This window comes from Temnothorax americanus, unplaced genomic scaffold (genome assembly GCF_048541705.1).
Source record: "Temnothorax americanus isolate GAGA-0224 unplaced genomic scaffold, ASM4854170v1 Scaffold43, whole genome shotgun sequence".
NCBI classification, from domain to species: domain Eukaryota; kingdom Metazoa; phylum Arthropoda; class Insecta; order Hymenoptera; family Formicidae; genus Temnothorax; species Temnothorax americanus.
The window spans coordinates 443,730-469,825 of NW_027509581.1; the positions used below are offsets into that span (position 1 = coordinate 443,730).

At 34.9% G+C, this 26,096-nt stretch overlaps 2 protein-coding genes across 10 annotated transcripts in view; one reads left to right on the forward strand and one right to left on the reverse strand.

The window, feature by feature from the left end:
- Positions 1-26,096, forward strand: part of LOC143903105 (phytanoyl-CoA dioxygenase, peroxisomal-like) — a 57,616-nt gene that overhangs the window by 1,414 nt on the left and 30,106 nt on the right. For 2 of the 5 annotated variants that reach the window (XM_077416504.1, XM_077416506.1), the window contains exon 1: positions 15,736-16,019. The exons of 1 other annotated variant lie outside the window; for it this stretch is intronic. The gene's annotated coding sequence lies outside the window, so the exon portion shown is untranslated. Of the gene's footprint in view, positions 1-14,354; positions 14,493-15,735; positions 16,020-26,096 lie in introns of those variants that run through there. 2 more of the 5 variants (XM_077416505.1, XM_077416507.1) reach the window with 2 other exon arrangements.
- On the reverse strand, positions 5,059-25,976 carry LOC143903099 (scoloptoxin SSD14). 5 transcript variants are annotated; one of them, XM_077416491.1, is made up of 11 exons: positions 22,080-22,238; positions 21,804-21,918; positions 21,527-21,723; positions 12,217-12,453; positions 11,885-12,108; positions 11,090-11,282; positions 10,790-10,990; positions 8,179-8,428; positions 7,898-8,091; positions 7,581-7,821; positions 5,059-7,471 (listed from the first exon to the last, which is right to left on the reverse strand). In XM_077416491.1, the coding sequence occupies exons 2-11, from the start codon at positions 21,831-21,833 to the stop codon at positions 7,208-7,210; spliced, it is 2,031 nt and encodes a 676-aa protein (XP_077272617.1). In that variant the 5' UTR covers positions 21,834-21,918; positions 22,080-22,238; the 3' UTR covers positions 5,059-7,207. The 5 variants fall into 5 exon arrangements, with proteins under 5 accessions (XP_077272617.1, XP_077272616.1, XP_077272618.1 ...); XM_077416490.1 differs by having other exon boundaries at positions 21,804-22,239; XM_077416492.1 differs by having other exon boundaries at positions 21,527-21,738; positions 21,804-22,239.

Genomic DNA, 26,096 nt, shown 5'->3' on the forward strand with positions numbered 1-26,096 from the left:
TCTTCGCCGGCGACACCAGGCGACACGGTCCCTCGATGGTCGATGGCACGGTACAAATTTAATATTTTATATTTTTCTTTTTAATTAATTCTGCATAGAAAAAAAGAAAGGAAATTGTCTTCCCTCGCGCAAGTTCGTGCAAGTTCGCGCAACTGCGTAGTATGTATATCTGCGTATCGAGATGCGTGGCCTTCACGACTCCGATAACGTATCAAGAAGTGTCTCATTTCGACCTGGCTTTTTCGTAAAAAATTATGCAACTGCGGACTTGGATTATCTATATCAGCCGCAAAGGAAGAAATAAACAAATCGCGAGGCATACAAAGTTCGTACGCGGCGCAACGTTACGACAATGTTACGTAGGGGAGAGTGGGGAGACCAGGGCTAATTGGTACATGGGGCAGGTAGGTACACGGCAATTATTGCAAAAGTGACAAAAGATAATATTGCATAAAAAATATAGTATTTCCGCAAAAACATTGCGATAATATTTCAATTAGTTATTTTAGGCTGAGTAGCGTATTTTCAGAAAATAGTTTTAGTTTTGTATAGCTAAAAATAAAATATATCATCAGTGATGTATTAAATGTTATATTTATAAATCTGGTTATCATATAATTCTAACTGTCTTTAAAATCTTTACTTTAAACGTAATAACTTCCAGTTATGTTAATGTCTTTTTGTTTAAACAATAATCAAAATATCTAAATATGGCAGGTCGGGGCTGGTTGTGACGGGGCAAGTTGTTACTGCTGTTCTACTTATAATTTCAACCAACTCCGTCGATGTTACACATAATTTCGGCATAACAGCGGCAGATATTTTAATTTTATGTAAGATTTCATCGTTAACGTTTCTTATTACGTATCAGAACCAAACCAGTCAATATTATACAGAACATCAGTTAAATTACATTTATATTATAATTTTGCACTCAACAATGTAAGTGTAATGCATATTGTGTTACATATAAGTATGTTGTTATTTCTCTTTATTAAATATATTATAGTACTTTTTTTTTTTTTTTTTTTGAAAACTGGGTCTTTCGCAACTTAATCCAGTACTGTAACAATTTACCCCGTATGTGGAGCTGGTTGTTACAAATGTCGTCGCCTAATAATTGTTATTGGTGCAACAAAATTAATTATACTATTTAGTTAAAAAAAATAATGTTTGTTGTATAAGCATGCGTCTATTGAAAAATTCTTTTGCGGCTTGTATATTCTATTTATTAGTTACGTGTAAAAAAATCTTAAAAAAAGTGTACCAATAACTAGCCCCGGTCTCCCCTATTATAGGCATATCGCTCGCTCGTGGAAACATCGATAAGAATTAATATGTTTCTATTTTTATTTTCAGAAGTGTTAAAATATTTTCAAGGACGAAATCACCGGACAGATAAAACGGCAACAAAATAAGGATACGCGAGAAGTCGTCGGACACAACGTTGTCGTTTGCAGCATGATCCGGATATTCAGCGACATAGCGGAATATAATTTAATAATGTTATCGCAAGTCTTCCATATGGTTTTCTTCGTACGTGGCTAATCTATACGTTCGACGCGACCTAGAAAATTCCAACACGTAAGCCCACCCGACACTCAAGTGCATTGCCTTCCGCGAGTTCTATAGAGCGTGTATTTCCAGCGTCGGTACGACCGCACAATAGTGCGCTGTTTTAAGCAGAGCGCGTTTGTGGTTTCCGAGAGCAGTTTATACTCAAAGTGATATATTTCCTCTTATCTTGCCGGTTATTCAAGAAAACATTGAGGAATCGCGCAGCCACGCCGTTGCAAATTCGAAAAATTTGCGAGAATGAAAAAGGATAGAGAAAAGAACAAAATAAAAGGAATAAAAACGACTAGTTGTATACGAGTATTTAACACTAGAACTACCGAAGATGAACTTATATACCTATTTCTACCAATTTTTACAAATTTATAAATTTATAAATTTATTTATATTTGTATATTTCAAAATAAAAGTCAGAGGAAATTTCAAAAATTGTGATGTTTTAAAAATAAATAATAATTTAAAAAAATTTCAAACAAGTTTTATTTTGATTGCCGATAGGAAAGTACGTGTCACGTTGTATTCTAATCGTTTGCGAGTAAGACGTACGTGACACTTGCAATCTACCTTGCGGAGGTGCCCGCTCGTAACGGGGACGTAAACAACTCGGGAAATATTTTGTTGTTAAGTACATTCACCGAGCCGGGTTATAGATATCACTGACTCGGTGCTGTTGCGGAGGAAAGCTGATATCACGCATTAACACACGCGCAATTAATCGAGCTTCTATCGTCGCACGATGTCGACGCGAAGCGAAGCTACCGAAGCGTGAAAGACAGACGACGTCACGCCACCGACGACATTTTTATATTGCATAGTTCCGTATTTTTTAATCACCTTGCTTTTGATCGCGTGATCGCAGTAACGAGTCCTGTAACTTTGTTTTACAGCTAAGTTTCATTTGGCAGAAATTTACGAAAATTTCCCCTCGACGTTGGCGAGGCAATAACAATACGAATCGTGAAAAACGTTACAATGAGGGCAGCAAAGATAAATATATAATATCGTATTCTAACATTTCACTGAGAAAAAAAATAATGGTTGCAATTATCACAATTTTATTATAATTTTTAGTTATTTTAACAATGCGAATTATAGTTGACTCTATTCCACGGTCTTACATACAGGTCTGGAAACTTCAATGGTGGTGGTAGGTCGCTTAGTGAAGTTGTGTTTAAGTCATTTAATAGCCACTATTGTTGCGATCGTTGTTCGCGCGGTGGCGAGGGACGCCGGAGGAGGGGGGGATATTTGTCATATGAAATTTGGCGGAGTGGTTTTGTGTCAACTTCATAGTCTCGACATTATGGGTTCGAATCTCCGTGCCCTTAAGTTTTTTTTTAATTCTTTCACAATAATAATGTGATAAATAATAATGCTTTAAATAATTAAAGACTACAAATTAATAAAATATGTATATAAAATAAATACGAGTTTTTATTTTGAAAATTAAGAACAAATAAAAATATTTTTTGTTTATTTTTATCCTTTTTTTTTTATTTTTGTGGGTATTCCAGGTTGTCAATTCAAGGTAAGTATAACGAATAAAAATCAACTCTTTAATTTTATCTCCTTTTATTTTATTTTTAACTCTTTAATTTTATCTCCTTTTATTTTATTTTTAAAATTCTTGCAGGTATTTCAGTTTTTAAAATCAAGTACATACGAAAGAAAATATAAATCAATCCTTCAATTTTCGCGGACAGGGCCCACTGGCATGTGGGTTCCTCGGGGGGGGGGGGGTACGATCGTATTGTAGGAGCTAATTATTATCGGCCACTAAGCTTTTTTGAGATATAATTAATTAATAAAAATTAAATATGTCTATATATATTTTTTTTTAAACAGTATTTAAACTGTTTTTTTATTGATTTGATATAAAAGTATGTTTTAATTGTTATTGATTATTCGATAAATAACTGTAGAATATAGTAAAGAGTGATTCTCTCCAAATTTTTAGGGAATCACGGAAACGATTTAGCAAGTATTTGCGACAAAGACGCGGTTTTTCTTAATTTGTTATTAATTTTTTATTAACAATTTATTCTCTAGCGGTCTTTAACAAAGAGCGATATTCTCACCAAATAATTTAAAGACCGCTACAGAATAAATTGTTAATAAAAAATTAATAACAATTAAGGGAAACCGCGTCTTGTCGCAAATGCTTGTTAAATTATTTTGTTATTACAAGAACGTGATTCCCTAAAAATTTGGAGAAAATTGCTCTTGCTATTCTACAGTTATTTATCGAATAATCAATAACAATTAATTAAAACATTGTTATATCAAATCAATGAAAAAATTGTTTGAACATTGTTAAAAAATATATATATAGATATATTTAATCTTTATTAATTAATTATATCTCAAAAAAGCCCAGTGGCCGATAATAATTAGCCTACGATACGTTCGTACCATCCCGAGGAACCCACATGACATTTGAACGTCTCCCTCCCGCGAGACGTTTCGCTGTTAGCGCCCGCTGCTAGCTTCAGCTATACGAGTTTTCGGGTTACGTTCATCTGCGGACTTCGATGACAGCGACGAGTAGTGGCTATGCTAGAAACTAAATGCATCTTCGATAAGCGACCATGCCCCCACCACTAGAATTAGCGGTAGTCTCCAGACCTGTATGTAAGATCGTGCTTTATTCTACATGGGTGTTTTTCATTTAGTGACACAAGCAAAGATAGAGTGACGCTTGACTTGTGTCGTTAACTGGAAAGCACCCATTATTATTGTTATAGCTTTAAGATGCATTTATTTAACCCGCGTATAAATAGTTTTATACACTCTAACTTGCGATTTGTGTATAGTATAAGTACTATAATAATCGTACGATAACAATATGACTATAATTGCAAGATTTATGCATATAAAGTTATTTTTACTAATATTGTAGCAATAATAACTATAAAAATAAGAACCCAATCATAATTATTTTACTATGCCATTATAGTCGCAAATACCAAACATTTTCTCTCATTTACTATACGTTTACGCGAGCGTTACTTCTGTAGTAACTTACGATATATTACTCGTTTACGCGGAGTAAATTATCGTAAGTTACTACAAAATCCCGTTTACGCCAAGGAAAATCCCATTTACGCGAAGGAATTATCGTATAGTTACTACAGAAGTAACGCTCGCGTAAACGTAGTAATTGTCAGTGTTGCTATTTACGGAAAAATTTGACACGTTGCGAAGTTCGTAATTCGCGGCAGTGTATGTTTTTGCAGCGAGAGAATGTATAATGTTTATTCAAGATGATATCACTGCTATATATTAATTAACTATACAAAAACAGATGTTTTATATTCGAATGTTTATATTCGATTATCCAACATTCTTATAGCGTCGCGTCATTTTTCAGGTTTATCATCAGGTATTATTAAATGTCGCGCCTGCGAATCTGGCATATCGTTTGTATACTCAAATAATCGAATTCCTTTTTCGTTTACGGCGCAGTTTTATTTTCAAGGCCGAGTATTGATACGGACGACGGATTATCTCAACTAAGCGCGAAATACGCGCGCGCGCGCGCGCGTGCTCGTTCTCATACGCACTCCTCTCGCCACATAAGGTGACGTTTAATTATAGCTTGTAGAACGCGCTATCTTCGCTAAATCAGCAGATATGACAAAGTCCGTCCACGCTTCCTTTTCTCTTTCTCCTTCTTACTTTCGGCATTTATAAAAATGCCGTGCGAAGGAAATCGTCGATCAAATTCGAAGGACAACGATGATCAGACAAAAGAAAATTGAACGCGGATACGTGGTGCCGTTAATCGATTTGATCTTGATAATTGGCATTAAATCGATCCTCAGTCTGCTCACAAACTGGCGCGACTAGCCAAGAATCCTCCTGAACGGTTGCGGGAACAGGTTTCATCGAGCTGTAGTAGGGGAATCGCTAATGCAATGCCTTAAGCTGGATGCACAATGCTAGACGATAGCGATAGCGACAGCAATAGTGACAAAATTTCCGACGAGTTGTAATTTTATATCTATTGCCTTGTATATCTAACCAATCAGCGTTCAGATTTTTGCTGAGATGCGCGTTTCCAGTTTTAATGTTAATTTTAATAAATTAATGTTTGATAAATTATGTTTCCTACCATATATTCAGGTTATATTTTGTTGCGCTATTGCTATCGCCTAGCATTGTGTATCCAGCTTTATATTTGTATGACGCTTCCAGAGCGTCGCGCCGCCTGCTTGGCGTTGTAGATTGTAGAAAGCTCCATGACCCCGAAGCAAGAAGACTAGAAGAAGGAGGGATACGCAGTGACGTACCAAGAATACGAGAAATAATTTCCTTCTAGCCGTCGTCACAAGACAGTGTGTCACAAGTTGTATTATTAAAATACAATTTTTTTGAGTGAAAAAAGATTACTCTGGTACAAAAATTATAACAGAAAATTTTTTTTAGGAAAGAACCCCGCAACGGTCCATAAGGGTTTTGGTTCCCAGTCAAATTTAACAATAATGTAGGATAATATAGTTCACAACATGCTGATAAAAAGTGTCCATAGGCACCAAGCCCAAAAATGGACAGTTTTCGAGATATAAGGCATTAAAGAGTGGAAAAATGAGAGTTTCAGGTTTCAGCTAATGGCAGTCTGCAACAGGAATATATCATGATAAGTCGTATATTTTTTGATACTAAACCCACACGCAGGTAGAAAGAGAGAAAGAGAGTTTTGTGTGTGTGTGTGTGTGTGTGTGACTACGGGAGTGACGAATCGTGGGGTCCTTATCTGTGCCTTAGGAACACACACACACACACCCACACACACAACTCTCTTTCTCTCTTTCTACCTGCGTGTGGGTTTAGTATAAAAAAAGATATGACTTATCATGATATATTTCTGTTGCAAACTGCCATTAGCTGAAACCTGAAACTCTCATTTATCCACTTTTTAATGCCTTATATCTCGGAAACTGTTCATTTTTGGGCTTGGTGCTCACGGACACTTTTTATCAGCATGTTATGAACTACATTATCCTACATTACTGTTAAATTTGACTGGGAGCCAAAACTCTTATGGACCGTTGCGGGGTCCTTTTGCAAAGACTCATTCGGGATATGCGACGATGGCAATTGAGGTGGAACATCTGATGTGGAGTAATTTAAAACGGGAAATAAATTGCGGCATTGGCTTTTCATCAAGGCTCTATGCCTATATAAAAAGCATGGCAAGGCTAGAGGTTTTCAATAAGTAGGGTCACGTCCACGAAATATCGAACAGCTGCGCTGAAAATTCGAATCGAATATTATAATTGTGAAAAAGAAACTCGTCAGTTTCCATGTACTTACATTGTTATTTGCTTTGCATAAATAAATATCATGAAGGTTCAAGGGAGGATAATAAATCCAAGATACGTGGATATTGTTGGAAGGAAGAGCGATGCATGGATAAAATGCGATTAGTGAGCGAGAAGACGTAAAAGTTATATTGAACGATAATATTGATGCGTATGATAACAAGATTGATCGCGTACGTCGGTGTTTATGATAATCACGAAGAAACGTTCGGCGCTGTTTGAACAAAAAAAAAGTCGGTTATCCTTCTTCGCGAAGATTTGTGCCGCAAGGTGACGGCTGGATCGACAAGGTGACTCACGCAAGTGAATCAATCGATTCCGTAGACGTCGCCGCCTTTGCGGTAATCGGCATTGGCAAAAATTGTGGAATTTTCGTACAGTATGAAGCAGGCTACACTGCCGCGGACCCTGTAACGTTCCGCGACGTGTCCCAAACGTTTCAGACCGTCGACCACCTGCTTAGGGATCCCATACTCGTAAGACAGCTTTGACGGAAATAGCTGGTGATGTATTCTTGCTGAGTCCACCGCCTCCTTGACTGTTTGCCCCATCCAAAGTATCTTCGCAGTCACCTGAAAGCGTAGGAGGCCTTTATTCGTGAAAATTGTCCATTGATTTATTAATCTTGGCTAAATAGAAACTTGAATGCGGACTATTAGATATTTAAGGTGCTATACTGACTTGTGACACTGCTGTGGTAATTCTTGGACCACCGGCGGCACCCATGACCATCTTGACGTCACCGTGCCGATCGATCAGAACGGACGGCACCATCGAGGACAATGGCTGCTTTTTAGGTGCGATATAATTGTTGGGTCTTGGCGGCATACCGAAATAATTCAACCGCGACGGAATGCTGAAGTCGCCCATGCCGTTGTTTAACAAAATTCCGGTTCTTCTGCTGACTATTCCGCTTCCAAAACTGCAAAATCGTCAGAATCGGAAAGAATATTTTAACGATTTGCAAACGATGCAACTTTAGGTGAAAATCGGCTTACTAAAAGTTAATGGTGCTGGTAACCGATACTGCATCGCCATTCGGTGCCAGCACTGACACGTGCGCGGTACCGTGATCTTCAACATTAGCATAGTTAGGAGAACCATAGTGCCGTGGATCCTGCCACGTTTTTGTATCATCTATTTTCTCTCGTATTGCACGCGCGAAACTTTTCGACGTCAAGTTTCTGGTTATCTTTAAAGGGATTAAAATACTGCACAATTATGATTAAAACAAACCTAGCACAAGATTAAAAAAGAAGAATTCGATATATTTATTTACCTCGGTCATATCGATGAAAGCTCCGTCGCCCAGATTTGTTCTTAACGCGAACGCATATTTGAACGTCTCTATCATTCTATGATACGTGAGGATTGTCGCGTTAAAATCAGTTATGCTGGCCGGCGTGAAGCCGTAGTCGTCGAAGACGTTGAGAATAAACGAGAGAATAGCTCCACTACCGGGTATTCCTGTAGTCAAGAGTTTTATTCCGCTCGAAAGATTTGTCTGTATCGGTTGATCCCATGAAACTCTGGATAAAAAGATAACAAAGATGTAGTATAAATAAATAACTAAGGATTCTCTCGCGATAATGAAATTAACAAGTAACAAGTAAAAAGTGGGCTTTGATGGGAGTACAACGCAGATAACAATGCGTAAGTTAACGCGTTATAACAATTTTTAATTATTAATAAGATAATTATAAATCGGATGTTTCGGTTCTGCTTTGAGTTATCATCAGCAATGCGGTAATAATTAAATCAAAATAATTTTATGTTCTCCGGCATAGAGATGTTACGAATACTACGAATCAAGGATTTTTGACGTCGAATCGAATCAAATCGACAAAATTTTGTTTGAATCGAAGCGAATTGAATTGTTAAAATATAATTATTAATTAACAATATAATTATTATTAGATTGAATTTTAACACGTAGATAATAAGAGAATATTTTAATGTGAAAAAATAATATATATATATTGATTATATAATATCTATAAATTATTTTTTTAAAGCACACGTACAAAAAAATATATTTAATAGAAAACTAATAAAATATATTTTATTTAACGTCGCAGCAACTGAAACAATTAGCCGAAAAATACTTTAATATAAGTATCCAATAACAAATAAGAAGAGAAATAGAATCATAACGATAAACAATTAATTTATATAGTAACAAAGCCATGCGATCCAAGCCTAGGTCTTTTTGGCAGCACCATATTGGTTTCTGTATGCATATATGCTATATGGCTGAGGTAATATTTTTCGCAATAAATTTCTTTATAGTTTTTAGATAATTTTTTAAATCGAGTCGATTTAATTCCGGGTAGGAAGGGGATTTTAATTTTAACAATTACTGTGTTTTAAGTCCAATATATATACATATACATATATATATATGTATCTAGAACACCGTGACCGCCGGGGCACGAAACCCTCGGGGCACGCGCTCCGCCTAACCGAGTAAGTAAGGAAACGATGAAAGTATAAGTGGTATTTCACCGGCGATGTTGCCATCTCCCACTTATGCTACACCTCTCATGTCTCCTTACAGTGCCAGACTAGAGTCAAGCTCAACAGGGTCTTCTTTCCCCGCTAATTTTTCCAAGCCCGTTCCCTTGTACAATTACGAAAACATTTTTCTAGAATCTTGGAGTAGTTTCCTATTAGACATAATTTTTTGGAAGCGATAAAATAGGTAGGCGGTACTTAAAAAAAATATAATATTTTTATTTATTTTTTTAAAATATGATATGATATGATTTTCGTAATTGTACAAGAAAGATATCGGGACTAAAAAAAATCAAGAACACTTATTTATTTTTTTTATTAATGTTTCTGTCATCAGAAACCTTTCCCGAATTTTTCACAAATGTGTCTCAATGATATCTACAACATATTAAAATTTCATCAAAATCGGTTAAGCCGATCAAAAGATATAAATTATTTTCAAAATTTTTATTTTTTACAGCAAAACGGTTTAATATTAAGGGCTAATATTTGACTAAATTGTAAGTGACACTGATAGCAATCAAAGCAAAAAAAATGAGCATGATCCGTGTGGGGGCACATTGACCCTTCTTATCCGGCTACGGCCTTTTAAGTTTAATCGTTCATCAAATATTAGAAATCAACGAAGATAAAAAAATTTTACTGGATTTATGTTCAATGCATTACTCTTCAGAATCACTTATTTTGAGATTCGAAGAGACAATAATATTTAAAATGTTTAAAATTTTTGACACGCAAAAAATTTTACTTTTGATCTCCGAAAACACGTTTGCCTTAATGAAAATAACAACATGGCATATAATCTCATTAAACTCCGTTGGTCACATGAGCACCATAAGAAGTGTTTACAATATTAATGGCGAGTTCACACAACATACAGATTTCGAGATAATTGTAGTGACGACTCCGCCCCGGTTTCCCCTGTGTCAAAGATTAGAAATGAACTTTTTGACTGCTACTTAACCACTTAGTGAACGGTTGTAATATTGAATGCACTTACCGAATGCGTCAATTAATGACTTTTGCTTATTAACGGGAAATATAATTTTATAAAATTGACAATATATATGATTCGTATTCGAATCATAGAAATTCAAATTTGAATAGTTCGCACATCTCTATTCTTGCAATAGGTGAGTACTTTTAGGTTGGGTGGTTTAAAAATAGTGTAATTTTTTGCGAGAAAATTTAAGTGGAATTTTGCTAATAATCATAGTTTGTAATATAATCGAAACCGAAAAGGACAATCAGAACTAGAACAACAACTTACGCACTGTTAATCGCATTGTATACTTACTCTCAAAGGATATATATAGGTAATATACTTAAGAACGAGTTCTCTTCGTGACGCACAATTGACACTTTTAATTAATTACCTGTACTCGTTAAGATCTTTCATCGTTATGATTCCTCCTTGTTCTTGCAAATCATTAACGAGAAGTCGTCCGATCGTACCGTTATAAAATTCAGTCGCATTTCTTTCGGCGATAATCCGCAGCGTTTCACAAAGCGCGTAGGGTTTAATAACAGAACCTAGCTTACGGAATTTGTTAGTTGCGGGATCAACAAATAGTTCTCTAAAAGATTGATGACAGAATGATATTTCGTATACACGCCACTGTAAATATCTCATCATTCATTATGCGTGGTTCTTTTTACATTTGACAAATTTGTACCTTAAAGTTGGATCATTATAAATGCTTTTTTTATTATACGCAAGGCCGTCATATTGCACTAATGTCAGGACGTAGCCCTTTTCGCAGAGCTCGATGCTCGGTTTGAACAAATCTGCCCATGGCAATCTACCGAATTGTTGATGAGCTTCCCAGTAACCGGCCAGTTCGCCGGGCACGGCAACCGCCAGTGCACCTGTCGATTAAAATCCGTTGGCATTAAATACTCCCCTGAGGATTGATCATGTAGGTATCTTTCCCCCTAGGGCGAAAACGTGAAAAGTGAAAAGTTTCACCATTGAAGTTAATGGCGGAAATTGTCACTTTTCACTTTTCCGCCCTAGGGATAAAGTTACATAATCGCTACCCTGGTGAAAAAATTTCTCACTTTCTCAGAAATTTTCTCATATTTTAGATTTATGAAAAATTCTGAAAAATGCGTTAAATTTTTCAGATATTTTCAAAAATAATTGAATGAGGATTTTCTGAACATTTTTTGTATGTATGAAAATTTCTGATAAATTGCGCAGATTTTCTCATATTTATTCAGATTTCTACAAAGATATGTTGACGGGAAAAATCGGAAATATTTTATTATTATTTGGTCTCAGTTTTTCTGAAGAATGTTTCAATTTATTTAAAAAATCCAAGAAAATCTTAAAATTTTGAGAAAGTTTTAAACTTTTCGTAGAAATTCTGATTAATAATGTGAAAAATTCCGCGACATTTTTCCATCAAGATCTTTCATCGGAGAAGACGATTGAAACATTGTTTATCATAAAATTTGTTGAGATTTACCTAGCAAAGGTCCATTTGCGGATTTGTCATCGTACATCGTAGAATTTGAGGCCAAAGGTGCGCGGTCTCTTGCATTGAGAACAAAGGCTCGACGCGTGGATCTTTGATAAATCGTCATTATAAATCCACCGCCGAGACCTAGACTTTGCATGTTCACGAGTCCGTTGCATATTAGCGTGGCCAACGCAGCATCCACCGCCGATCCATTGCGTTCCAGGATTGATCTGAAAAAACCCGGCGAATCAATTAAGGGTATTTATCGACTATGTCGAATATTCTTGCAAATTAAGAAAAAAAAGTTTTACATTTTTGTGAAATTGGCGCACACATACTTGCCGATAACGGCGCATGGTGCTCCGTCCGCGCAAACGGCACCGCGTTTGAAAGTGCTCAACTTGCTCCACGATGGTGGCTGGAAGCTTTCTGGATCGGGCGGCACTAGATATTCATCATTTCGCGGGTCCGACGTGGTGTTACGTGCGTATGCGCACAGACCGATGATTATGGCAATTATCAACGCGGCTACGACGGCGCCAATTATGATTACATGTTGTACGCGAAATCGAGATCTGGAAAAGAATAACAACACACATTGATAAAGACAATACTTGAAACATATCAAAGCGGTTATTTTTTTAACACGGAGTTATCGCTGTGATAATGTTTTTTACAACAACTTTGTTATTTTGCCAGCGCGCAGCGTAGCGATTTTAATATATTAAAGCTTAAGGGGATCTTAAAGCCGTTTGTATTACCGACCAAATTCTATATCTATGTCATTGTATAAACAATGATGATAGACAAGGATAGACATGGTTATAGGTTATAATTTCTTCGAACGTCTCATTTTTATTCCAGGCTTTCAATCTCAATTTCAAAGTATTGTTTGTGCACGTCTTCTGAAGGGTGGGAACATTTCATTTCGTACATATTACTTATACAACTCTTTATATTAGAAAATGAGGTAACAGCATTTTGAATTTTTTTCAATTATTACTAATTATTTTACATTCACACCCTTCATTAGTACCTATACTTTACTCCTGTAAAAGGATTTTGCGATCTATAAAGCCGTTTCAAAATAATAAGACGTTTGACTGTAATTGTCGGTAATTGAGTCACTTTAGCATCCCCTTAAGAGAGGTTTTTCGACGTTAAATTGATTTTATCGTTGCCCCTTTCTCGCATCGCTTTCTCTTATTGTTCAGCTGTCGTTGCAAAGATATTGTTACGTCCCTGGTCTTTCATCTTCTGAATATCATCCTTTGAGTGTCATCGTGGAGCTTTATCGTTAAGGGGGTTGTTTATTGACAAAGCGAAAAAAAAATTAAAAATTTAGGCACATAGACCTGTCACTGCCGACAATATTTGCTTATATAAAGATACTGCAGTTTATATACAAAATGGAGATACTAGCCTTCTAGGGAAAACACTGAAGAACAATATCGTGCAATTACAACTACGATAAAAGTCTAGAAAAAAAGTGTCATGCTTTTAACTTTTATATATGCAAAAGCAGCACAAGCACATGCAGGTTGATAAGATAAGCAGTATTGCGTGTAGCGAGAGAAGGCGCAGCAATCGGACAAAGACAGATACCTATAGTTAGACAAGGACAGATATAGATATATAATATAGAAAACAGGATTAGAAATGTTGACATTATCGACAACAAGGAAGTTCGGTCTTATCAACCTGCATGTGCTTTTGCATATATAAAAGTTAAAAGCATGATACTTTTTTTTTAGACTTCTATTGTAGTTGTAATTGCACGATATTGTTCTACAATGCTTTTCCTAGAGAGCTAGCAGCATCTCATTTTGTATATATAAACTGCAGTATTTTTGTATAAGCAAATATTGTCGGCAGTGACAGCTCTATGTGCCTAAATTTTTAATTTTTTTTGCTTTGGATGTAAAACCGACCCTAGCTCTCTACGTTTTTATGCGTACTTTAATTCTGCATAAAAATTTTGCAATTCCGTAAAGCCAATTAAGAGGGGATTTTATAGTAGCAGTAATTACCGACATTTAGTTAAAAGCATACAACTTTTAATTGGCTTTACGAAATTGCAAAATTTTTATACAGAATTAAAGTACGCACAAAAATGTAGAGGGCTAATAGGGTCGGTTTTACATCCAAAACAAACAAAAAATTGAAAAATTGGGCACATGGAGCTGTCACTGACGACAATATTTGTTTATATTACAAAAATACTGCAGTTTATATATACAAAATGAGATACTAGCCCTCTAGGGAAAACATTGTAGAACAATATCGTGCAATTACAACTACGATATAAGTCTAGAAAAAAAGTGTCATGCTTTTAACTTTTATATATGCAAAAGCAGCAAAAGTACATGCAGGTTGATAAGATAAGCAGTATTGCGTGTAGCGAGAGAGATGGCGCAGCAATCGGACAAGGACAGATACCTATAGTTAGACAAGGACAGATATAGATATATAACGTAGAAAACAGGACTAGAAATGTTGACATTATCGACATCGAGGAAGTTCGGCCTTTGCTATAGGATTCCCTTAAAAATACACAACAAAAATCACAACATTGATCTAAATAAACAGGAAATATCTGTGTTTATAAGCTGTGGTAAGTCCCATATATTAGCCCAGTCAAAATAGGAAATTTGACAGAAATAATTCCAAAAGTTTTGAAACTTGGTAGAATTGTTCGTTTAAGCTTACTAAATGAACGTCTAAAAAGTCCTGATAAATTGAAGATGAGTGTTCGCCACCATCTTTAAAAATAGGTGCATTTTTCGGTTTTTTTGCATATATCTTGTGAAATATTGATTTTATTGAAAAAAAAATAGTTATTATCAAGATGAAAGCTTATTAAATTGTCTACAGAAAAGTATTATTAAATTTTTTTTATAACTAGAATAGTTTTTGAGAAAATGGGCTGCATTGATATTGATATTGTGTGTGATTGCTATTGATAGCTTGTCTACTTTTAAGGATGTATGTGTGACATCTCAAAGCATTACCAAAAATCTAAAAATTTCATAGATTGTTCTATTATTACGTTTAAGTATCTGTGTAAAATTTTAGCACAATTCTCTTACTGGTTTAAAAGTTATTGTAATTAAGGATGTATTGCAGGTATTTCAAATATATTCAGAAAGTGCTGTAAATTATTTCTAAATTAAATTAAAAATACTCTGTAAAATTTAGAAGTTATTTAAGAGTTATTTAAGTTTAAAGTTGATAAAATTAACATTATCCCTTATAGAGAATCGACATTTTTGCTGTATATATAAATAAAATATAAATAAACCATTAAGATATTTCTTAAACTTTTTTTTATGTGTAAAACATACATCATTGATATTGTGTTTTAAGTTTATAAATTTTTTGCCACAAAAAAATTTTTAAGTATAAAAATTTTTGAGTTTGACATACATGCAAAGTCTTCTTTTATTGAAAGTTTAACTTTTAGCAAGGACTGTACGACACATACATCCTTAATTCCTGGCAGCGTTTTTCTGTTAAAGTTTCTTATGATTTGTTATACGTGCAATATTTTATTATTTATTTTTATCATGAGACATGTAAACTTTTTTTAATACTTTTCTAATAGAAATATAATATATGTTCCAATGTAGAAATATATACATACAATGTTTAATGTTTTAATTATTCAAACATTAACATACGCATACAATGTAATTTATAGGTGTGTAAAACACTGATTGTTTTTCGAGATATGAATTCAAGGCATGACAATCTTAATATTAAATTCAAAGATTTATTAATTTCGCGCTTGATATCTGCGTCATATCACTTATATATATATATATACTCGCGCGGCCATATTAAATAACGAGTATAAGTTCTAGAGGATCTACGATTGCCAACTGTCAGTCAACGAGTGCAACCGCGAGCAGACAGATCTTTGCACAGATGTCTCACTCATTGTAACAGTAACAACTACTTAACGCTGTCTAACGAGTGATTACGGTGCATCGCGTGAGTCGGTTGCATCTGGCACGTTCGGAAAACTTTTCTTCAGAATTGCAATAAATTAGTAATTAAGTGAAATTGGTTTTAAGACTCGTCGACAGAGCAATTTGTGTTTAGCTACATTGAAGATTGAACCAACATTGTAAAGGTTAAGGTAGGAAAAAGCAATGAATGTATTGTTCTATCGATAAAATAGTTTACTGCATTTTTCCAGATAGTTTTTCAGATTTTTAGAAAGTTTTTAAAAGACTTTTGTTGTTAATTGAGCTTGCGTTATATGCAAAAACGGGTATTCTTCTCGATCAAAACTCCGGATAAAAATTTATTTATTTGTATTTTTTATTTGCATTATTTGTTATTTTTCCTGGTATTTAATACGAAAAGTATTTTAAAAATATAATACGTGTCATTGCCATTATCAGTGAAAAGATTATCTTCTTTTATAATGATGATAATCATGTTAAAATATCTACATATGTAGTAGGTATAATATAATTTTCTTACTTATAGACATTATACATATACATATAAAATTTATACAGGGTGTCATTTTAATTTACCCTTTTTTATTTTTTATTAAATTACTAGCATGCCCCGCCGGGCTTCGCCCCGGAGAACATATGTATTAAGACACGCAAATAGTCTCTCTCTCTTTCTCTCTCTCTCTCTCTCTCTCTCTCTCTCTCTCTCTCTCTCTCTCTCTCTCTCTCTCTCTCTCTCTCTCTCTCTCTCTCTCTCTCTCTCCCGCTCTGGAAAATTTCGTAACCAATTTCCAAAAAGATACCAATTTCCAAAAAAAATCGGTAACAAAAAACTATACAGTTTATAGCACTCCCCGGGAAATTATACCCCTACTTCATATATAATTTTTTGCGATTCGGTCAATTAATTCCCCAAAAATTTGAAAAATTTCTGATACCGGCTTCCAAAAAATCGGTAACAAAAAACTATACACTCTATAGCACTCCCCGGGAAATTCTACCCCTGATTCATATACAATTCTTTAAAATTCGGTCAATTATTTCCCGAAAAAATGAAAAAATGTCGAATACCGGTTCCCAAAAAGATCGGTAACAAAAAACTATACACATAGTGACACTCCCCGGAAAATTCTACCCCTATTTCATATACTTTTGGTAAAAATTCGGTCGAATAGTTCAAGAGTGCATAAAGGACATACATACATACATTCATTTTTATATACATAGATTATTTTATTTTATTAAATTATTTTTAAAACTTTTTTATTTTTAATTTAAGAGAAAAAAAAGCATTTTTTCTCAAATTTTGGCATTTTTATTTATTTTGCTGTTAAAATGTACATTAAACCGGTATAATATTAAAATTATCATTATGCAGATTACCATTATCTCTTATCGATATTTATTGACACAAGTCCACAGTATCTCTCAAGATGTTAAATCATTGCTGAAATGCTAAGTCATTGTTTTCTTCGAGTTTGCCAGGCTCGAGATTTGAAATCTTTAATCTTTGACAATACGTAAAGATTAGAAATATTTAATTGTGCTTTTTATACGTGAGAGCTAAAGAATAAGTTATTGAAGATATTGAATTTTTATAATAAATATTTAGTAGTCGAATTTTCTCCGCTATATTTATAGATGTCTCGAACCGGATTATATGACCAAGATATGCTACCGAACAAATACGAATGAATCACTTGCTTAGTTGCTTTAATGAGAGCAAACATCATTTTGCGATTATGACCGTACTTATTGATGTTTGAAAAAAAGTTCTGTAATAAAACCGACTTGATATGAATAAGAATCAAGAATCCAACAATAAGATGTTAAATTCTAGACACATATGTTTTAATTTATTCCTGCATCTATATTTCTAATCACTTTATTTCCCAGTCTGTCTTTTAAACACTATACTTTACATTGATCTGGTCTATACATTTTTACAACGTATTCTCGCCTTCAAACGAAAAATAAGTTATAAACATCTTTTTTAACCATACAACTTAATTTACTACATTTTTCTATTTGTGACTTAAAATCCTAACGTTTAAATATTTCACTATTTTTTATATATGTCATTAGACTCGTGAAAATGTCAACAAATTAATAAACAGCTATACGAATCAAGCGCGGTACGTGGTGCTCAAGTAAAGAAATTAATAATTACGGAAGTAACGCGCAAATTACAATGTATATAATATATATATATACATATATTCTAACTTAATAAACTGCGCGCCGATTATTTGTCGGACTTGAAATACAGCTATCGTTGAAACATTAATATTTTTTGCAATAATTTCTTTACAGTTTTTTAAATAATTAAATCGTGTAGATTTAATTCCGGGGAGGGAAGGGTATTAATGTTCCAACGATAGCTGTGTTTCAAGTCAAAAAAATAATCAGCGCGCAGTTTATTAAGTTGGAATATATATATATACATTTTAATTCGTTACTTTTGTAACTATTAATTCTCTATTTGCGCACCACGTACCGCGCTTGACTCGTATCGCCGTCTATTAATTTATTGATATTTTCACGAGTCTATATATATATATATATATATATATATATATAATGATATATTTATATTCTAAAAATTATATTTTTTACATTTTTGGAAATTTTATTGTTATTTTAAAATTAAAATTATTTATATATATTTTTAAATTTTATTTTAGTTTTATTTTTTTTTATGTGGGGGGGCTTCGCCCTGGACCCCACCAGAGGCTTCGCCCCTGGATCCCCACCAGAGGCTTTGCCACTGGAACCCACCGAGGGCTTTACTCCTGGGCCCCACCAAGGCTTCGTCTCTGGACCCCACATTACTCTCTTTTTCTCTTTCTATTTAACTACACGCGCGTATAAACTGTATGAATGAAACATCAAACGCATACACTCTACAGGTATTCAAAAGTCGAACATTTCTGTAAAAAGGTGTTGTGAAAAATATCGTGTGCACCTCGGGGCGAAAGCTTTTTTAGACTCGTGTGATTTGCCGCCCGAGCCGAAGGCTCGGGCGACAAACTTCACACTCGTCTGAAAAACGCTACTTTCGCCCCTTGGTGCACAATATACTATTGCGTTTTCAACAGCGTTATCAAATTTTCTTCATCACACAGCTTGGATGACAGAATTATTATATATTGACTTATTTTTTAGTATTGCAAATAAACTATGCGGTGAAATGGCTTGAACTTTGAAACAATTTTAATATGCTATACTTTACATATTGCACAATTTTATTCGCTTCTTAATATTTTAAATATCTGTTTTTGTTGAAAATAGATATGGAGAATTGAGTTTCTCATAAGAGTCCATTATAAAAATGTGGAACTTTGATATTATTTTGATATTAATTAATTTATGCAAAAATGGGCCAGTGAAAAAATATAAAAAAATTTACATGCAACCATTATTTGTATAGAAAATTATATTCATGCCGTTCTTAACATTTTGCACATTTTCCTTACAACCTCCTTAATGCGAAATATTTACATTTCGGACTTTGCATCGCAATATATCTCCGTTCGTAAGACACGTAGACGAAAAATAAAAATACTTATTATATAATTCAAACACAAGCTATCGATTAACCTTAAGGAGGTTCGATGTCTTCATCGGAGGGAGTAGTGGGACGCGGGGGTTCTGGAAACAGCGCACTAGCGTTTGAAGTAGTGGGAATGAAGGGGATTGCTCTGATTGGTCGCCGCGTGCGTATAATGCGTGCTGCTGTTCATGTCGTTCACGACCGTGGCAGTCTAGTAGACGAAAAATGAAGCAATTTATGCTTTAATAATTAATTTTTCCACGAAATGTGCGGTAACTTTCCCCTTTCTTTCGCTCATTTATTTGTAAATTATTAAGTTACATGTGCATATTTTTCTTTCCTTATCATTTGCATTTTTTTTTGCACTTATTTCATTCTGAAAGGTATATGCAATATATCATTTCCCATAAAAACCTATGTTAAAAATGCAGCCAGTTTCATGAAATTTTAATATGTTGTTTTAGAATGCAAAATAGAATTATGTGAATTTTTTGGGAATTTTTCACCGTCCCGTTTTGGAAAAAATCTAATCCAAAAATTGTACTTTTTAAAGTTTTTGGAGTAGATTTTTTTCAAAACGGGACGGTGAAAAATTCCTAAAAAATTCACATAATTCTATTTTGCATTCCAGAACAACATATTAAAATTTCATAAAACTCTCTGCATTTTGTTGTATAGCCATCGAACCTTCTTAAAACTTGGTCGGTTCAGCCATTTATGAGATCCGATAATCTAAAGGTGGAAGCACATAAAATTGCAGGAGCCATGAGCACGAATGCAGAAGCCATATGCGCATGCGCTATGGTGTCTGCATACTGCCTATGGCTTCTGCAATTTTATGTGCTTCCACCTTAAGGGTCTCTCAACATGACAGTTTACGTATAAAGCGGGCTACACACAGAGATATGTATCAAGAAACGGTATCGTGATACCGTCACTGATCTGAGACATGTGTACTATACACACACTGTGATATATAAAACAGATATCACGTGTCTCTAGTACTGAGTGCGTGATTTTTGGAAGTAAAGTGCCAACTTTTTATAGTGGCGGTTAGCGGGGATCTGTCGCGAGATTACCTTACACACGCGAAAACAAGCTAAAACATATCTCAGTATCATTATTTCGGTCTTTTTGTATTCCATCGACAGCGGGAGACTAGATTCATGTATCGATACTTATTCACACTGCATGAAACTTTCGGAGACGTACTTAGACACGATGAGACATGTCTCATGAAATGGTATACGATATCGTTCATTGATACATATCTTTGTGTGGAGCTCGCTTTAAGATACACGATCTATCTCGCTGCGCGTAAACTTAGTGCGAGACACTATATATATCAGATAATTTCCATAATTTCCTTATTGTTCGTATTGTGACCGCATTGATTTTCTTATATTGAAGAAAATTGTTTATTTGTATTAGTTTTGTCTGCTTGGTTTAAATCTAGTTTTAGATAACCATGCAATTAAATTAATAATTATATTCTATAAAATATTAAGAATATATTTTATGGCAATTAAAAGCAATTATAACTAAGATTATGTTATTTATAATATCCAACATATTTATACCTAACATATGTTGCAGTATGAATATGTTGGATATTATAAATAACAATTTTAGTTATTAATTGCTTTTTTCCACCAATCTGCATATAAAAAATCCGATGTCTAGTAATAAAGTTTCCTTTTATGAGAGACTCCTCGCTGTCAGTTGTGTCGATCTTTATTGTATCACCAGTAAAGGGTCAAAGTTACTGCTTCATGATGCTGGGAATAAGAATTTTATTTATTTTAATATGTGCATTATTCCTCGGCAATTTGAAGTAGCTCTCAAGCTTTTCTTTGTACAATAGCCGCGTATTGTACGAAGGGCAATAAAGGGCAATGCGAATAAGTCGGTCTATCATGGACGTTGCTGATTGAAGAACTTCGGGATAATGAACGGTAGCTACTTTCGCTTTTCTAATTGAATGAAGTACTTTCTAATTGAAACTAAAATGTAAAATGTAATATCTGAACTCTAAGGAAACTCCTCCCACTATGGGAGGAATGGAAAGGCTGTGTTGTGGAAGAACGAGCTCCGTGTTTATGATAACGGATGCATGCTGTCACTTACTTATTTATTTTAAATCTCTCGAGTACTCGTTTCGTTCTATCGTGCAAAGAATGCGAGCCGAGGAGCCAGGCAGTCCCGATATTCTCTAAGTCGAGGAACTGGCTCCTCTCATAGTCGGTGCACCGGCGTGCATCGTCGGCGCTGGTGTATACGGAACTCGTGTCCGACGAGAACGAGAAAGCTCTCATGACTTTTCTCTGCGAAAAGCCTCACTTATTAGTACAATAAATGGAGTTGCATATGTACTCCGTGCTCGATTAATTGAACATCGACTCACTTGGAAAACATGCCGTCCGTTTCTCACCATCTATATACAACTGCACTTCTTCGTATACCTCTTGACCTGCGTGCGTCGAGAAATTCCATGCCATATCGGCATCGTTGGCTATATCCTGTGCAATGTGGAGCACTGTTGCAATTATAAAGGAAATGTCAAGTACTTGTTTCAGTTTCCTTGACACAAGTTGAAAAACACATGCGTAAAAAAGATTTTTCACGTGGATGTAATTATCGGGTATTACCGAGTCCACTGATAACGAGCTAATGTACGCACCGATAATGAGATATTATTGCTTGCACACTGCAGAGTCATAAAAAAACAGCTACACTTGGATGTCAAAAAAATATGCTTGTGTTACGTGTTTCTAACGCGCTTTAAGCAGAGCAGAACTGTGAAATGCAGCAGCAGATGTATATCAGCTGAGCAAGCAATCGATACGAGCCTGCGCAACAAGCGTATCCACACGAGACAAGTCTGTAGCTACGGAATAAAACAACGAAAGTATTGTGCGATTGAAGTTTTCGAACGATGGGATTCATTTTTATGTCAAAGACACAAATAAATCTATGTGAAGCTTTGAAAATCTTCAATAAGCATGCAATATGTCGTACCTCCGTTCCTCCTGCGATTCGAATGTACACGTGAAAGTGTTTTTCTCTGTCATTTTTCTGATTGAAGTGTACGAGACTTCATATGCAGAACGCGAATATTCTACACGCTTAACGCACGGTCGCACTTTCCGCTCAGCCGTGTGCGAGCGTTTTCTAGCGAATTCTCCACTGGCGCTTAAGTTTAATCGAATCAACGAGCTATTTTGCACTTCCGGACGAACGCACTGAAATTTTTTGATGAGTCCGTCAAGCGCGAAAAAATTCGCGGACGATGCTAGGTTGCGCGAAAAACGCGATGGACACGATTTATTTATGAAGAACGATGAAAGGCGAAGTTGGAGATCACTCGTTACGAGGTGATGCACACGTGCTCTACCGGTGAACGCACATCCCGATGTGGTAACGGAATGACTGTATAAGAAGATGCGTGGTGGAAACACGTTTTGGAAACAGGATCGACAGAAATGAGATAAGGACCACTTCGACCAACGCCGATTAACTTTAATCGATGATTATCTTAATCAGCAGTGTCGCCAACAACAAGATATTTGTCGTTGTGTATGTCGTTCTTAACCAATCTTTTCAAATATATATAATACTACTTCTCTTTAATTTGAATAAAGGTGTTTCGATTTTTATTTAAAATATCTATGAAAACGTGTTTATGTAACATGGATAGAATTATTAATTTTTTATTATTTGATGAATATACGAGGGTTATGATCTTCAAATAAGAAGGAATCGACGAAAACCACGTATAATTAGGCCACGTATAAATTATTTAGAAACTTCTTATTATTATTCATTATAAATAGATATCGCTGTCTTCTGTTTTTTTGCAAGATAAAGAGAAGAAAGAATAACATTTAATGTAAGAATAACAGTTTATTTTAATTACATTTAACATTATAAGGCCACAACCTGTCCCCCTTAACGATGTTGGTGGGACCGGTTCTTAATATGTTAATTTAACATAAACTTTGCCTCCAGATATTACAGCGTCCATGTATTACAATTTCGTGTTGATTTTTCACGTATTACCTGTGTTATTTATTTACATATTTGCCTCCTGTTAAATTAACATAAAAATTAGAGTGGATAAATTGAGACATGTGAGATGTATTAAATTTACTACAAAATTTTTTACTGAATTTTTTACTGAGTACTTAATAATGAGAAGAACTTAAATTACCAATTACTTACTACTATTACTAATTATTTACTTCCCTCTTACGGAGAAACTGCACGTTGATTGGCTATCGTGACACTTCTTGGTGCGTGGTAAGCGTCTCCGCGTGCTGTGCACAAGAGTCAAGTTCCACTTGGCGATCGCGTGGACCGCGAACGTCATTCTGTTCTTGTTCCTCACTGCTGGGTGTTAAATAGAAACGGAATGATGTCCCGCATCAACGCGATCGTCAAACGTCTATTGCTCACTTTTACTGCGTTACTGCGTAGGAATAGTGCCTATAAAGGCCTTCAACCTTCGACGCTCGACGCTCCACACTAAGTCGACAAATTTCTCAAACGTGTTGATTGCAGGTTGCAAAATAGAAAAGTTCCCGAGTTTCTAGAAATGTTCTATTTTGTAACCAATTAAAACGCTTAAAAAATTTGTCGTACGACAAATGAAATATTACCCTAACTGTGGGCGGAAGTGAGGCATTGTGATGACTATAATAGCTACGCGCCGCACTTAGCTAAAATAATTTGCAGTAACAAAGATAATTTCAACAAAAGTAGGTTTGCTTTATATGAACAAATTGACGATTGCTTTCATTACATAACTTCTTTGCTACATTAACAAATCTGCTTATTTATATATAACGTTTAATTTTTTCCAATAAGCTACAGATTTACTGAATTAAACAAATCATTTTTTTTTGTGTTACGGGTCGTACATTGTTACGAACGCATGTATTAGAAAGAAATATATAATTATGTCATTTATTCTTCTGCATAGGTGAAGCAAACGTCATATAAGATTCAGTAAAATTACGAATTCGACAACTTCCAATTATTCTTTTTATTTGCATTAACTTTTTATACACTCAGACATCGTTTATGTCGCAACTTTTTGTAATGTTAACATCGATACAACATTCACACCCGACAAAAGTTCCTGAAATTTTATCATTGACAACGATAAAACGGCAATTATATCCAAGCCGCGATTTTAACTGACGATCTTGGATCAGCAAGCAGCTCGGCTGCTCGTATATAAATAAGATTTGCAATTCTAGCAAATTCGAGATTGCATGGACGTCGTAACATACGCGTGGAAACGATCGAGCCTCGTGCGTGCGTAATAAAGTGTTGCTATAACACTGTATCTATTTAGCAACAATATTATGTAAATTAAGTAGACATCGATCAGAAGGTGATCCGTACTCACGCCATGTTAAGCGTGCGCTTTTTATTAATTCTTCATTACAGCCATTAACTTATATATACAGCGTGTCACCTAATTCGCGCCCACTATTTACACAGCGATATTCTTTATCAAAAATTTAGTCGAAAAGTCCTGAACCATTTTTTTCCCATAATGCTTAATAGTAAAGCAGTAATTATTGAGTAAAGGCAATCCACTCACAATCAGTGCTGCCCTTTAGCCGGCCGTACGTCAGTGACCCGCGCGCCTGAGTAGATAGTATGAGTGAGCGCACACTACCCAGGCGCGCGGCTCACTGACGTACGGCCGGCTAAAAGACAGTGCTGATATTGGATTGACTTTACTTAATAATTATAATATAGAAAAAAATGGCTCAGGACTTTTCAACTCAATTTTTGATAAGAAATATCGCTGTGTAAATAGTGGGCGCGAATTAGGTGACACCTTGTATATATAATGTAATATAAATTATCTATATTAATATATATTAATATATTATCCCTAAATATTATATATATATATATATATATATATATATATATATATATATATATCGGTGGAATATCGGTATATAAATTAAATATATACGATTGGAATGAGAGATCTCTTGTAGGTATCAATTGTAAACAAAATACGCGAATACGCACCGACTCTTGCACGTTTATAACAATCTCTCGCCTGAACGAAAATGTTCTTGTCACGTCATCAAACGTCCAGAGAGAACGTCGAAGATATTTGTATACATAGAATTGTACGCACACATATTCTCTAAGCAGTTTTTTTGGATCAATTCCAATGGCTACTTACACTATCGGTTAATTTTAGCTTTATCTATATTGCTAATAAAAATAATTATCGCGTAGACGTCAGTCACAAAACAGTTGTGGAATTCACGTCTACGATTTTAACTATCGAGCGAAACTTGACATTTACAAAAGACAAACATTTTTAAATTTGTTTTTCTTTCTTAAATAGCGTAACTCGGCGGGGTCGATAAACTTACCGTTCGAACATTCCTCGGAATTCACATCTTTGATTCTGACGTTGTTGCCACTTTCTGTCAAAAGAACTTTCTCGGGTGTCCGACTTTCATCCGTTGTTCTCCACTCTCCACTGCGAGTCTGTATGACTTGCTTCGGAAAATTAGAGATAAATTGGACCGGAACTTTCGTAGATAACGAGTTTTCGCGAATTCATCGCTGACGCAAACTTTTTATCGGTATTTGATCGGAAACGATCATTGATTAATTCTTCAGGACGAGCGAACAAATTTCTCGAAAACGAGTT

What these genes read in the sequence shown, in the direction of transcription:
- LOC143903099 (XM_077416490.1), bottom strand. Translation starts at nt 21,833, where the DNA reads ATGGTGAGAAACGGACGGCATGTTTTCCAA. An exon ending in CCATGCGCCGTTATCGGCAA is followed by an intron (nt 12,109 to 12,216) that starts GTATGTGTGCGC and finishes GGGTTTTTTCAG; the next exon opens with ATCAATCCTGGAACGCAATG. An exon ending in CTTTCATCGATATGACCGAG is followed by an intron (nt 8,092 to 8,178) that starts GTAAATAAATAT and finishes ATCCCTTTAAAG; the next exon opens with ATAACCAGAAACTTGACGTC.